Source organism: Hyaena hyaena, unplaced genomic scaffold (assembly GCF_003009895.1).
Source record: "Hyaena hyaena isolate Hyena2069 unplaced genomic scaffold, ASM300989v1 scaffold_284, whole genome shotgun sequence".
NCBI lineage: Eukaryota > Metazoa > Chordata > Mammalia > Carnivora > Hyaenidae > Hyaena > Hyaena hyaena.
The window spans coordinates 1,411,514-1,427,231 of NW_024080913.1; the positions used below are offsets into that span (position 1 = coordinate 1,411,514).

Genomic DNA, 15,718 nt, shown 5'->3' on the forward strand with positions numbered 1-15,718 from the left:
AGAGTCGGCGGGGCTGCCTGGAACACGCCTGTTCAGAAATAGAAAAGGGGGCGGGGAAGAGGCAATTGGAAACCGGGGAGGGAGAAGACGGAGGGAGGAGCCTAAGGGTGGGAGGAGGGGCCAATCTTCCGACGGCCAGGAGGTAGCGTTTGTCGGGCTAGGTAACCGAAAAGGTAGTGAAAGTTACTGGATATGGGACGGGGCTCCCGGCCTAGAGGGGAGAGGAGCAGGCCAGCAAGCGGGTGCGGACGCCGAGTTAGAAAGGAAGTACAGACATATCGGGTACTTCCATAAGTACCTGGACATGCAAATTATATGTAAATAAGTCAGTTTGCGTTAGCAACCGAGTTACCGTAACTGCAATCTAGGGGCTTTTCCCCCTCCCCTGTCTCACACGATTCTCTTAGTAAATCAGGCTGTGGGATGCACATAGCGGACCCAGCGGGGAGAGGAGAAAGAGAAAGGGCGTGCGGGGAAGACCGTCACCCTGACCATCCTTTTCCTGTTCATCTTTAAGGAAGCTTCCAAGATCACGTCCCTTATCACTTCGGAAGTGGCGCGGTCCAACCGCGTCAATCTTTTCGCCGTTAGCGACGCGACTCGAGGCCGCGATTCTGCCTCCGAGGTCACCACCTGCCTGGGTAGCCTTTGGCCTCCAGCCTCCGGACATCGATCCCTCAGGGAGGGGCTGGACGGGGCTAAATTGGGAGAGGTGAGTGATCATAACCCCTCCTTCCAAACCGAACCATATACAACTAAACAAATAAACAGAAACGCGCCCTGCAAATGGACCTCTGGTGTCGGTTTTGTAAATTGTCGGTATTGATTGATTTGACTGGGGGCCCTTGCCCTCAGCACCTCAGTCCCAATCGCGCTGGGACATTCGACGTTGAGGCTAGCTTTGATCTTGGATGCCACCTTCCCTGCCACTTAAAGGCTTTTTGATTTGTGATAATTGAAGCAACCTCTTTGAACCTCAGTTTCTGTGTCTGTAAATTGGATACAGGAATATTAACTCTTTACAGGGCTTTGTGAGGATTAAAAGAGGTACAGATTACTACCATAGTACTATATATTACTGTTCTTTGGACGGTAATATAGGTTAATGAAAGAAAAGAGGGTCATTGCTTCTGTTTAATAGGGAGGCAGAATAAAGAGTAGTAGCTTGGAAGTAACTATGTAAAACAGGCAGTATGTACAAAAGTAGAACAGATGGGCTCTCCAGTTGCTGAAGGAACATAGAGGAGGCTGATGAATTACTACGGAAGGCCTAGCCACTCAGTATATGGTGGACAAATGAATGGAAGACTTGTCAAAAATACTGTAAGCCAGGTCTTAGAAGAGGTATTGGACATAACCCAGCAGAACAAAAAAGGAGAGAGCATTGTGAAGACTAAAAAATTGTGTGTTGAAGAATAGAAATGGGAATTTGCTTGAGGGCAAGCTGCTAAGCTTGGTTAAAGCAGGAGTACAGTAACGAAAGATGAGCGGAGAAAGAGGCCCAGAGTGCCAAAGATAGTTTAAATTTGTCACCACTGGTCTGGAGGAGAGAATCACCAGTCCACCTGTTAGGTCCAGCAACTCTTGGCCAGCTGCCAGTCAGCTGTCAGGCAAGGGTCAAGAGGTGATGATCCTGCTTTAGCCTAGAGTTTAAAATGTCACACATCCCTCCCTTCCAGGGGGAGGCACTGTGAAAAGGGATGTGAAAGCCCTACTTTTTATAGTAGGAAGTTTTTTATTTTCCAATAACAGCAACAACAAAACAAGATTTCAGGAACATCTCTGTTCAAACCTTAAGTGGAGCTTTGTATTGCTATAAGCAGTTATTAAGCCCTTTATTAACCAAGGGACCCCCCCCCCCTTCCTTTTTCCTCCCCCACAAACACAGTATTAAGCAGAAGTGTGTTGAGTTTTCTGTTTATGGCTCTAAGGGCTCATGTGTGAACTTTGCACCTCTGATTTGGTCTTTCTGATTTTCTCTGGAGTGCTTTTTTTTTTCTTTTTGTTACTCTGTTGTTTCTACAAGTCTCCAAACCTCTCTAGTCTGAACTCAAAGCAGGAAAGGATTCACCTTTGTATTCTAGTGCTATCCTTAGTTTCTACCACAGTGGGGGTGGGGAGGGTAATTATATTTGTTGATATAACAACAGATGGAATGCAGAAGCAGATATGAGAATCCAGTTAGGCATTAAAGGGATTTCCAAAAATGTAAAACAATACCAACTGTCTTACTGATTTTTTTTGTTTTCTTTTCATAAATGAATAAATTAAAAATGGTAACAAGTAGATATTTTGACTAGTTTTTTCTTCTCTCAATCCTTTTTGCTTTTCCACTTGATTACAGTTGTCAAATCATAAAACTGAATGCTATTCTTTTTGTTTCCCATATTAAATTCAAAGTATATATTTTCTAAAATTCCTCAGCACATTGAACCTGTTTTTTAAAATTTTCTTTTGCGGGGCGCCTGGGTGGCTTAGTCGGTTAAGCGTCCGACTTTCGCTTAGGTCATGATCTCACGGTTTGTGGGTTTGAGCCCCGCGTCGGGCTCTGTGCTGACTGCCACCTCAGAGCCTGGAGCCTATTTCAGAGTCTGTGTCTCCGTCTCTCTCTGGCCCTTCCCTGCTCATGCTCTCTCTCTCTCCTAGAAATAAATAAAAATATTAAAAAAAAAAGAAAATACTAGTTTTCTAAAAAATAATAATAAAATAAAATTTTCTTTTGCTAGAAAAAGTACCATTTACCTCTTTCTATGGTCCCAGGGAGCCACTGCAGGTATAGATGGTTGCACGTGGATGATGTGACCCTATGGGAACCTGTACTGTCCGATGTGTGTCGGAAGCCTCTTGTTTTGATGGAAAAGTAGATATGTGTGTGGCACCTTGGAGTATGGGGAGAGCAGGAAAGTACCAACAGAGTCAGGTAATGTCATTTATTTTATTTTTTAGCAAGAGAGTGTGAGCAGGAGAGAGGGGCAGAGGGAGAGAGAGAGAGAGAGAGAGGGAGGGAGAGAGAGAGAGAATCCCAAGCAGGCTCTATGCTCATTGCATAGCCCAATGTGGAGCCCCATCCCATGACCCTGTGATTGTGACCTGAGCTGAAATCAAGAGTTAGATGCATGGGGCGCCTGGGTGGCTCAGTTCGTTGGGTGTCTGACTTGGGCTCAGGTCATGATCTTGCGGTTCATGAGTTCAAGCCCTGTGTCGGGTTCTGTGCTGACAGCTCAGAGCCTAGAGCCTGCTTCAGATTCTGTGTCTCCCTCTTTCTTTGCCCCAAGGCCACTCACACTCTGTCTCTCTCTCTGTCTCAAAAATAAATAAACGTTAGAAAAAAATGTTAAGAGTTGGATGCTCAACCAACTGAGCCACCCAGGTACCCCACATCATTTATTTGTTTAAATTTAACCAAATTGGGTAAAGAAGTTGGTTTATGGGGCGCCTGGGTGGCTCAGTCGGTTAAGCGTCTGACCGGCTCAGGTCATGATCTCACGGTTCGTGGGTTCGAGCCCCGCGTCGGGCTCTGTGCTGACAGCTAGCTCAGAGCCTGGAGCCTGCTTCGGATTCTGTGTCTCCCTCCCTCTCTGACCCTCCATTGCTCATGCTGTCTCTATCTCTCTCAAAAATAAATAAAACATTAAAAAAAAAAAGAAGTTGGTTTATTTATCAAAAGTTGGTATAACTAGAGGACCCAGTTCATAATATAACTTCTATTATATTTTAAACCCAACTGTAGTTAAAGAAATTATAAAGAATGACTTTTGCCTCCCTGAACCACAGAAATTATGGGTTTTTTTCCCTCGGAGAAAAGATAAAGAAGCCAGCAGTTGTTGCCCTAGCCCCTACTGTGTATGAAGACAAACATTACCTCATTTGTCCCTCATTACAACCCCGTGAAAGAGATTTTTATCCCATTTTATGGAAGCTAAGCTTCAGAACGGTTAAGTCCTTTTTCAAGGTTGTTTTCCTTCAACCCACAATAAGTACATTTTACAGGAGAAGGGGCAAGATGGCGGAGAAGGAGGGAGCTCCGTACATTGCACTTGCCCCCATATCTCGCACGGAGAAGTACATTTTACATCATGATCATTGAAAAACACATAGATGTGTCTTCGCTGAAATAAAGGTTTCATGAAATCATATTTACCCTTATTATATGTGATGTACTTTTGATAGTTTCTATTTTATTTCACTTTTGAAAACACTGTTTTGCATCCTGCATCCTGCTAAGTCAGTCTCACAACCCAAGAATGGGGTAAGATAGGAACTGAATTCATGCTCTTTCCACCAAATACCTTCTCATGAACATCTCTCTCTTTTTTCTCTTAATGTCTATTTTTGAGAGAGACAGAGCGCGAGCAGGAGAGGAGCAGAGAGAGAGGGAGAGACAGAATCCGAAGCAAGCTCCACGCTCTCAGTACAGAGCCAGATGCAAGGCTCGAACTCCTGAGATGTGAGATCATGACCTGAGCCGAAGTCGGACACTTAACCAGATGGGCCACCCAGGCACCCCATGAACATCTCTTAAACAATGCATTACCTATATGTTGTGCTTAGCTTTATCTCATAGGCTAGAGCTACCAGGACAATTCTAGGCAAAGAAGGGATAGGCCTACTGAGGAATCATAACACCAGATGAAATACTTAGACAAATATATGCTGACATTAGTCCTCCCGTTTAGTATGTGAGTGAATGTGGCATTTGCTTTGATTTCTAAAGAAAGTTAATTATCCACAAAAATGAACAATTAAGTTCATTTATTTGGGGCCATTGACTAGACATGTAGAGCTTACCTTGGTTTAATAGTAAACAATTATTTCAAATTTTAGTAAATTATAAATTATCTTTAACTTCATTTATGATAGGGCTAAAATGAAAAACCACAACACTTGGGGGGTGAGGTCATGTGAGGACAGGGTAGGGTGTTGGGGAAAGAGTAAAAATGGTAGGGGAAGCAGTAGGCAGTCCCCCAAATCTTAGTTAAACCCTTCATCTAGTAAACTGAAGACTGCCTAAACTAGAGAGTAACTTGTTTCATGTTAGATTATTTTTATTTTTAAATGTTGATTTATTTTTGAAGGGGGCAGAGAGAGAGGGAGACAGAGAATCCCAAGCACTGACAGTATAGAGCCCAACGTGGGGCTCAAACCCACGAACCGTGAGATCATGACCTGAGCCAAAATCAAGAGTTAGATAGATGCTTAACTGACTGAGCCAGCAAGGTGCCTCATGTTAGATTTTTATTATTATTTTTAAAAATATTTATTTATTCAGGGGGAGGGTACAGAAGATCTGAAGCCAGCTCTGTGCTGACAGCAGAGAGCCCAATGTGAGGCTTGAACTCAACAAACTGCAAGGTCATGACCTAAGCCGAAGTTGGACACTTAAAACAACTGAGCCACTCAGGCCCCATCCATGTTACAGTTTTTAAAAAGTTTTACTGATTTAAGTAATTTAAGTGATCTCTACACCCAATGAGGGGCTGGAACTCACGACCCCAAGATCAAGAGTTGCATACTCTTCAGACTGGGCCAGCCAGGCACCCCTTATGTTAAATTTTTTACATAGGTAAGTTTTAAAAATAGGCTACTGACGTGCCTGGGTGGTTCAGTTGGTTGAGTGTGGAGCCTACTTAAAATAAAACAACAATAACAACATAAAAACAAGCAAACAAACAAAATAGGCTACTTAAAAACCCCATGGCTAGGATTGGGGGTTGGGGAGGGAGTGGTGGCGTGTGCCTGGCTAGCTTAGTTAGAAGAGCATGCGACTCTTGATCTTGGGGTTGTGAGTTTGAGGCCCACATTAGGTGTAGGGTTTACTAAAAAAAAATTAAAAACTTGAAAAAAAAGGCACACGTAAATCTCAAAATCCTCAGGTGGGCTGGGGCTCCCAGAGTGAATGGATATATCCCCAAAACCAACCAGGGTGAGGACAATGTTTCCTTAGATGCTTTCACCTATTCTAAGATGAGTGGTTTATTTTCCCATATGTCTGTCCCTTCTAATGTACCAGCCGCCCAATCCAGTCCCTCTTCTCCCACATGGAACCGGCTGGCTGGCTGGTTCCTTCTGCTTCCAGTTCCTCCATCCTTTAATGCAAACTTGATACCTTTATCCATTCAGTCAGTCAACAGATAACTATGATGGTTGTATGACCTTCTAGTTGACTTCTCACTATTGTTCATATACCCCCCTTCTGCCTCACAGGTCTCTTTCGGGGAATGGTTCTTCTAGGCCTTTTGTCACATCTCACATGCCCAAACCTCTTTCCCTGGAATGTCTTCCACTTTTCCACCTAAGTTCTACTTACCCTGTCTTTTCCATGAAGCCTGCCAAAATTATCCGGCCCAAGTAATGTCTGAATGTATACCTTTTATGCAGAATGAGTACCATAGGGGTGCCTGGGTGGCTCAGTCGGTTAAGCATCCGACTTTGGCTCAGGTCATGATCTCACAGTTCATGGGTTTGAGCCCCGTGTTGGGCTCTGTGCTGACAGCCAGCTCAGAGCCTGGAGCCTGTTTCAGATTCTGTGTCTACCTCTCTCTCTGACCCTCCCCTGCTCACACTGTCTCTCTCTCTCTCTTAGAAATAAATAAAAAAAGAACATTAAAAATTAAGAAAAAAAAAGAATGAGTACCATAATTTACCTTTTTTTCTATATGTCTTATGTTCTGTCCTTGTTTTATGAGTTAGACTTGTCCAGCGAACTCGTACTCACCTCAACTGGGAAGTCATCCAGGGTCCCTGTCTGAGCTCTATGCTACTCCTCTGGGCCCGCACAGCTCTCTGCTTACTGCTAACATAACTGTCATATTGCCACTGTGCTATGATCATTATTGACTTGAAGACAGCTTAAGTCAACTGGCTTCTAATAAGTGCCTGTCACCTAAAAAACAAAAAGGAAATTGCCAAAACCACAGTAATGCCTATTTCTGACCACCTGGATAAGGGCTCTCCCATTAAAATACAAGTAGATCATGGATAAATTACAACAAAGATAATGGTTCACATATTGCTGGGCTCTTTAGAAAGTAAGAGAAATCACTACAAGAAGAAAAAGAATGACATTAAGCAGAAACCTACATGAGGGAGTGAACAGTATTGTGAAGACAGGCTAAACCCTGGGCCAAGCCAAGGAAGGCGAGAACACCTGGGACTCCTGAAAGCAACGGAGACTCTAGAAGCAGCCAACAGCCCCAGGTCAGGAGCATCGTTAGGCTCCTGGCGGAAGCAAATGCAAATCTTCTCTGCAGGAATGTACCCCCAATTTAGGATCTCTGGATTCCCACATTTTAAGAGTGAGCTCAAACCCCACAAATTGAAAATATACAAAAACACAAGCTACCACAAGCAAGAGTGAGCAGAAAACAACAAACACCGATTTAGATATCCAGGAAAGTTACAGATATATAAAATAACAGTGAATTTCAAAGATTTAGTATCATCGGGCACATCTCTGAGTACAAATCATTAAGATGAAAGTGGGCATCAAAAAGGTAAAACTTTAAATATCCAGACAGTTGGAAATTCTTAAAATTTTTCCAAATAATTCCTAAATCAAAAAATCATAAAGGTCATGTAAATATTCTTAGGACTAAGTTATAATTAAAGTGCTTTACAACAGAAAAATTAGGGGAATGTAGGGAAACAGGTCCTTAAAAACTTACAGTAGAAAAAGGACCAGCTTGAAAATTAGGGTGTCAAAATTAAAATGTTCTTGAAAAACATAAAATTAAATCTAAAGAAAGCAGAAGAAAGGAAATCCTACAGATAATACCCATAATTAATGAAATGGAGAACATTACATAAGGGAGAAGATCAACAAAATCCAAAATAGCAGCTGAAAAAGTAAAATAACAAATTTCTGGTGCAACTGATCAAGAGGAAAAAAGGTCAGATGGGGCGCCTGGGTGGCTTAGTCGGTTAAGCGTCCGACTTTCGCTTAGGTCATGATCTCGCAGTTCGTGGGTTCGAGCCCCGCGTCGGGCTCTGTGCTGACTGCCAGCTCAGAGCCTGGAGCCTGTTTCAGTCTGTGACTCCCTCTCTCTCTGACCCTCCCCTGCTCACGCTGTCTCTCTCTCTCTCCTAGAAATAAATAAAATATTAAAAAAAAAAAAAGAGGAAAAAAGGTCAGAGTAAATAGTAGAAATGGAAAACAAAGTACAGGACCACCTCAGAGGTTAAAAAAAAAAAAATTCACTTAATCCTAGAAAAACACTTAACCTAAATTGACTCAAGAAAAAATAGAAAGCCCACACAGCCTATCATTATTAAAGAAATGGAATCAATGGTTAAAATTTTTCCCAAAAAGAAATGCCAGGCTAAGATGGTTCAACAGTTGAGTTTTTAACTGATCTGATGTCAACTTTCCCAGAGAGTAAGACAGAGGAAACAGTTCCCAACTCAGAGGATGCACAGATCAAATGAAACATCTTCGAAACCTTTTTCGAAATCTTGCTAAAAAAAAAAAAAAGAGGCACTAACAGGTACAAGAAGGTTCATAACAGCACTGTTAGCGATAGCAAAAGAATGGAAACAACCCAGCCAGTAATACGTGAGTACATCAGTAACTTGTGGTTTATGTACTTGCTAGAATTATTATATGGGTGAAAATGAACGAGTTATAGCTAATTACAACACAGACGAATCTTAAAAACTGTGGTAAGTGAAAAAAAGCAAACTGCGGGGGACTATTAGAGTACAAACTTTCTGTAAAGCTAAGAAAGCAAAACAACGTTTTTAAAGAGTTTTATACATATATGGTTAAATGTAGAGATACATATATATTTGTGGGTGTGTGTGTATGTATATAGGTAATAAACACAAAATTAAGGACAGTGGTTATTATTGTCCCGGGAGAGGCAGTGGGGTAGGACAGGGTAGGAACAAGAAACTCAATGGTATTTCTCATGTTTTAATGTATAATTTGGTCAAAGGTATTCATTTAATTACGTTTCATAACTTATTCATGTTAAATATACTCTTTATATATATCAAATATTACATATTATAATTTTTAAAAATATGCTGTGGTGGAAACGAATGAAGTCTCCCTGAAAGAAAATTTATTTCCTGGGCAGAACCGGATTCCCTGACAGAAGCTACCCTACGCAGAAGACAAAACAGGTCCTCAGTAGAGATCAGCTGGTTTACTGCAACTCACTTCCTGTTGGTGCCCATATGCAGAGCTATCTCCTGCCACGCACCTAGCCAAAACCCGCAATCCTGGCTAAGTCCTGGCACGTGTACGACAAGAGACTGACACCTCGTGGATACAGAATGGATTTAATCAAATGGCTCGGATTACTCCACCTGGTGAAAGTGGCCATAAGGTCGGGATAGGGAAGCAGAATGCAGAGAAAACGAACATTCAGAAACAGGAAAGGGAAGGCTCCCCATCTCCGAGATGTAAGAAGTGTCATCTAAATGAGACTAAAGAGAGTCCGTTAAAGGAGAGGGACTTCTCTCTCATTCCTTCTGAGTCTATGAGAGGAAAGAGGTTATTATAGCTGCAGGAAGGAAAATGCAAGACAGGGAGGGAAAAAGGAAAACAGGTGTAGCCGGTCTCAACCTAGCAAGCTAAAGCCACCTGTACTTCATAGCTGTGGCCAGGTGTCAGCTGCATCCCCAGATATGGAGGCAGCCGGCCGCATGGAGACCTTTGTGATTCTAAGGAGGCTGATCCCAGGCTTTCCCAGATGTAGAAGGTACAAATTAGCATATACCATCCTTCTGGCCACAGTGATTGGGCAGGGGTGGCCATGTGACCCAGGATGGCCTAATCAGTCAATGTTGATGCTTCTGCTAGGATTCCTGGCACAAAGATGTACCCCTCTAACTCCCTTTGGGTTAGATATAAATGAGAAAACGTGTAATCCCAGGAGTGCTGGCAGCAGGGAGGTGGCCCAGGTTTAAATGAGCCTATAGAAGGCAGCAGTGGGGGGGGGGAGGGGGGAGAAGAGATCGGGTATTTCGAGACATATTGAGCCACTGCATCAGCTTTCTCTGGAGCCAGTACTACCTTTGGACTTTAGTTATATGAGCCAGGAAGTCTTAATTTTTAAGCCAGTTTGTAAGGTTTTCTTTGATTTAAAACCAAGAGTCCTAGCCTATACATTCATCACACTTACTCCATTCCTAGCCTCCCACAGGATAGCATAGAGATCCAGGAAAGACAGTCACTACAGATTTATCAAGGACTCTAAAGCCAAGGGTATTGAGCTGGAAAGGTCAGAGGCAAGAGCCAGACACCGTGGAGGACAGGGTGCCTCAAGCGGTCTACACAGGAGAATGAACTGCCTTAGGAAAAGAGCCAAACAAGAAGCGGGTGCAGAGAAGGGCCTCTACTAGGCAGGTAGAGTTAACGTGAATATAAACCCTCTACACCCCCCCCCCCCGCCGGCTATCATGGGGGTGTGGCTCTAGGGCCTTTACCTTCATGGCATAAGGAATTCTGAAGCATGTGCCCTTTTAAGTCTTTATTACCCTGTGCTGCGGTGTCTACCTCTCCCTTTGGAAGAGCCTCCTTTTGGCTTCTACTGCCCTTGATGACACTCACTTTTGAGGTGACCAGAGGAATTTTATCTTCTGCTTCTTTGGCATGGCGGGAACTGGGGCCCCTCCCTCCTCTGGAAGCAGCCCCATCTTCCTGACTCTGGGCAAGCGGCGTCCCCCTCTCAGCCTCTCCCCCTGGCCCTGGCCTCCCTGACCCTCTGGCGGAGTTGCGGTCGCCTCCGGAGGCCCAGGTCTCCTGTGGTAACCTGGAGGGCTGGGGAGAGTCCACGGCAGCTGCTGACGTGTCAGGGGTAGGGTTCCTTTCCCTACTTCCACCGGATTTTTTCCGAGGGCGCCCCCGTTTTCTTTTGGCATCACTTCCCGTATCCTCTATATCCTGCTTTGCCGCTTTAGCTGGTGGATCCTGTCCAGTGGCCTCACTCACAGGTACTTCCGCTGTCCTCTTGACACCTTTGTCATGGGGTCCTGGGTCACCACCTATGCCTACTTCCCTGTTCTCTGTGCCTCGTGGCTGAGCGAGCACCCCAGGTAGGGCTTGCCCAGGCCCGGGTCCGGGTCCGGGCACAGCAGGAACCGCTGGTAAGATCATGTTAATGATGGGCACAGCCGCGTGGGGGCCCCCGGCCCTGCTGGGCAGAGCCACTTTCAGAGGGCCTGAAGAAAGCTTGGGGGCCAGGATGGGTGGAGAGACTCGGATGGGTGGCATAAGGGAGCGAGGGACCCGGGGAAGGAGCGGAGGCAGCCGGGCCACCAGGGCATTAACCTGTGGGTTACTGGCTGCCGGGGCTGGGCTCTCCACTACACTCTTCTTCCGCTCTCCGCGCGCAGGGGTGCCGGCCCCAGCCCGGGGTTCCAGCTCCTTAGGAGGCTAAAAGGTAAAGAGAGGCCATAGTTAAGTGGGAAGACTGGGCACTGGAGTAAACACAGGCATAGGAGGGTGAGAAAATATAGGGAAAGGGACACTAAAAGCCCCCAGCCCAGGGAAGCAAGGTCAGGGCCATCAACTTCCTTACCTGGGCTGGTCTCTCTGGTTTCTTATGGGCTCCACCCTCTAGGCTCTCAACACCATTCTTGGATTTTGAGGACCGCTCCCGCGGGGTGTGTTCATCATCTTCTGCAGAGGTGCGGGGAAAGGGAGTGAGGCGAGGGTGAGAAGGAAGCAATGGGCAAGTGAGGAAATCTGACTGACTGACTGGTGGAGGAGGAGGAGGAGGGTATAAAGCTTGTCCTAATGTCCTACAAGGGTCACTAGAAACAGAAAGTGAATGCAAGGCATCTCTACCCTAGTAGGTGGGAGGGCCGATGAGGCAGAAAGTGAGAGACGTCCACCCACCAGCAAGCCCCATGGCCTTGAGCACGTGGGCATGTGCAGACCGGGCAGAGATGAGATGCTGCTGCAGCAGGAAGCGCGCCACCTCCACGATGGAGCTGAAGGACCGTTTCAGGATTCGTTCTGCCCAGTCACAGGTCAGAGCGCAGGCTGCCTCCACCAGTTCATCCCGAGGAGCCGGGGTTACCTCTGGGCCCATTTCTGGCTGCAGTGGGGAAGGCCATGCCCAGTCACACTCCACCTTGGCCCCTCTCAGACACCAGTGTCACCCACAGGAAGACCAGACTGCAGATGGGAGGAGCCCATCCCAGAAACCCACAAATTCTCTTCATCCTCCGCCTGAGCCATGGGGAGGCGAAAGGGTGTATCCTACGCACCCAGAAGCTAGGGCAGGATGACCCAGGCTGTATCAGCCCTCCACTCTGGAGAGAAGAGTGCGAGCGGAGAGCTGTTAACTTACACTCTCAGAGCCCTTCAGGTCAAGTCCAGGTAAGGGTGGCATAGATACCAAGGTCTTCCTTCGTATGCCACTATAGCAATATCTGAGGCAAGTTAAAGAGCAGCCAACAGTGAGGTCTCCAAGCCCCAAGGGAAGGCTGGGCTGCTTCTACTCCTGGCCCTCCACACCCTAAGTTTCCCTCCCCAGGTCCTCCAGCCCCAACCTCTCCACACAAGGATACTTGGACTGGCCCCGGCCACCAAGCCTTCGGGCCTTGATGTCAGGGAAGATCTCTCTGATGATTTTGCCAAAGTTGGCTGTGCTGAGTGGGCGGCAACAGGCGAGGCTCTCACAGTACTTCCTAAGTGGGGGGGAGGGGGGGCGGGGAGCAAAGTGGGAAGACAGAGAAGGAGGTCATGGATAGATTCAGTGGGTCCCTGGCATCGAGTCTGGGAAACCCTTCAACAAGTCAGTCAGGCTTTCTCAAGGCAGGGAGGTCTCTCCGGGTGAGGGAGTAGTCCTAAGCCCCCAGACCTCCACCCCCGACCCCACCCCCCTTCACCCACCGATAGGCATCATAAACACTCTGCTTTGGCAAACAGGTGTCGGTATGCTCTTCTAGGTGGTTGCGGATCCACCTATAGGCATACATGTACTCCTCATTGCTGAGCGTGCTTGGCTCCGAGCTGCAAAGAGAAGTAAAGGGGACGAGCCTTACTAAGATCCTCATAGTTGCTGTGGTTCTAAGCAGACTATGCTGGACCAGATCACTTCACCCATGATCTACCGTATCCATGTCCTTCTCTTCTCCATCGAGCTGTTAGGAGTATCCCTATTCACCCAACCCCATCACAGTGAGCCTTCCTGTAAGAACCAGAACCTCTGAGGGGCGCCTGGGTGGCTCAGTTGGTTGGGTGTCTGACTTTGGCCCAGGTCACGATCTCGTGGTTCGTGTGTTCGAGCCCCGCGTCGGACTCTGTGCAGATGGCTCAGAGCCTGGAGCCTGCTTCAGATCCTGTGTCTCCCTCTCTCTGCCCCTCCCCTGCTGTGCTCTGCCTCTCTCTATCTCTCAAGAATAAATTAACATTTAAAAAAAAAAAAGAACCAGAAACTCTGACAGCTTACACTATAGCACCAAACCTACCTTTTGTCTCCAGTACTGGGCCCCGAGGGGAGCTGAAGGTAGAGATACAGCTTGTCGTTGTCTGAGAACTTCTGCACGTCTTGCTGAGGTCGGGAGGGAGAGAGGCAGGAGGAAAAAATAAGGCCAAGAAGGACCCAAGATAGGATCTTCTGATCCTTCCCTCCAAACTTGGCTGCCTTAGGGACGGACAGGGTGAAAAAGGACCTTAGAAATGATCTGGCGCTGGGTCCTCCCTGGATCTGAGAAGCGCCCTTGTGAGCTACCACTGAGCTACCACAAGGGGGAATGGAGGGGATCAGCTTTGATTTTATTCCTACTGAGTGTCTACACAACAGGTCACAGAGACGTGAGGTAAGAGGTTCAAGGTCAAACTGGCAGCATGTTGCGAAGCCAGTTAATCTTCTGACAGGGAAGTAGACACTGCCTCTGTCACACAAACCTTGCCCTTATGCACATCCTCCTAATTCTCATCCCGCACCAACTCCAGCTGTCTATTGCCCTCTTCCCCAAGACACTCACCAGGATTCCCTCGACTTTGTTCTGCACGGCCTTGCTGTGGGGGAGAGGAGAAAGCTGGAGGTCACACACAAGGTTTCCCCTGGCGTCTTACTGTTAGGGAGAGGACGAGGGCCGAGATGGCCAGCGGTGCCGCCATGCTGAAGAGTCTCCCAGTGCCGGGTTGCACTTGCCCTTGCCCGGGGAGGGGCAGTTCATCTACAGAGGAAGTCAAGTGCTACAGTTCTGGACAGGAGTTGGAGGGGGTGATGAGTACTTACGAAATGGTACCTCGGAGCCTCTGAAGCAGGGTGGTGGGTTCTCCGGCCTCAGCACTACCTGAGGGGGCCCTGCCTCCGGTCTTCGGGCTCTTGGCATCCGGTTCATCTTCTGCCATCCCCGCATGAGGGCTAGAGTTGAGAGGAGACACGACAGGAAGAGTCAACCAACCCCTCTTCCCCTGGAGGCCCCCAAGGCACTCCTTATCGCCCTACCCAGAAACAGAAACACAAAGAAAGCCTCCCAATGTCCTCAGTGGTTTCTTTCTCACCCCTTGCCTTCTCCACGAATTAGAAATCATCGCATGACTTCTCCAGGCCCATCTAGACCCAAAGAGATCTTTGCCACCTCCATTCTGCCTGCCCCCCATCCTTCCTGAGGTTCCCTAAGCGTGGAAAACTGCAAAGGAAGAGACAGGCAGGCGGGGAATCCACCTTAGAAATGTCCATTTCTGCCTCTTGACCCCATACTGCCCTCATCCCCTTAAAACACCCAAAACAGTAACCACCACACAACAAAGTTCTCCGATTCTCCTCAACGCCTGAATTTTCTTGGGAGGTCAGAAAGGATACGAACACACTCTGTCCTACCAGGCTTGGAAAAAACTGGGCCCAAGTTCTCATTACTTAATCTCGCCACGGCTTCCCCCGCGGCTCCCCCTCCCCACGTCGCCGGTCCCTACGTCATCTCCCTCAACCTCCCATCCTGAGGCGCACCCCCACCCCCCTCCCCTCCCCCTGCATTCACTCCCGCGTTGCGGCAGGGTGGAAGGCTTTCAGGGTGGCGAACTCCTGGGCTGGGGCGTAGGAAACCCGGTTGGGGGAACGGGGTCCCAGATTCGGGGCACGTGCACATGGGTGAAGGAGCTGTTGAAAATACGGCCAGAATCTTCTTCGGCTCTCCTCCCAACTCATACTGCCCCCCCTCCCTACCTGTGAACAGACGCCCTCCAACACAAGCAACAATAAAGGTAAGGGAGAAAGAGAAACTACCTCGTAGCCACCTTCACTCCAGCCCAGCCCCACGGTCCTGGCCCAGCGGGCTCGTGCGTTGCTTTATTTTCTTTTTTCTGAGTGGCTGGAGCAGTCCCGATCTGCCTAGAGACTCGCACGGCCTGTTCTCTCATTGGTCATTGCTGCCACCCGGAGACAGAGGCGCCGGGCCCGCACCCGCGGCAGCTCAAGTCTGCCTGGTAACAGATTCTGATTGGCCAATAGGGGAGGGAAAATCCAAAGTTGGTCTTATTTGAGTGAAGAGGGGGAAGTCCGGGTTAGGTTTCGGTTAAAACTGGGGTCGGTTGGGACTGCCGGTCCCAAGAGGTTCTTCTCTTAAAGGGACCGCAGGACCAAAGGCCGGGTGCCTGGCTCCCTTTGGAGCTTTCTTTTCCTTTGGCCTCGCCTTCCGGGTTTCGGTTTTGCCTTCGGTTGTCAGAGCAACTGGAAGGAAAGAATCAATGGATGATAAAATAGCTGGAAAATTATGGGTAGCAGTGATGGAGGTTCGGTGTAAGCTCACACCA

The 15,718-nt window shown here is 47.4% G+C and overlaps 1 protein-coding gene across 2 annotated transcripts; it reads right to left on the reverse strand.

Moving 5' to 3' along the window:
* Window positions 1–8,897: 8,897 nt before the first annotated feature.
* RFX5 (regulatory factor X5) lies at window positions 8,898–15,241 on the reverse strand. Of its 2 annotated transcripts, none has more exons than XM_039246357.1 (10): window positions 15,192–15,241; window positions 14,202–14,330; window positions 13,945–13,978; window positions 13,426–13,508; window positions 12,848–12,967; window positions 12,523–12,642; window positions 12,303–12,384; window positions 11,846–12,047; window positions 11,526–11,626; window positions 8,898–11,380 (listed from the first exon to the last, which is right to left on the reverse strand). In XM_039246357.1, exons 2-10 carry the CDS (start codon window positions 14,315–14,317, stop codon window positions 10,403–10,405), a joined length of 1,836 nt encoding a protein of 611 aa, XP_039102288.1. In that variant the 5' UTR covers window positions 14,318–14,330; window positions 15,192–15,241; the 3' UTR covers window positions 8,898–10,402. The 2 variants fall into 2 exon arrangements, with proteins under 2 accessions (XP_039102288.1, XP_039102289.1); XM_039246358.1 differs by lacking the exon at window positions 15,192–15,241 and adding an exon at window positions 14,790–14,848.
* Window positions 15,242–15,718: the final 477 nt, after the last annotated feature.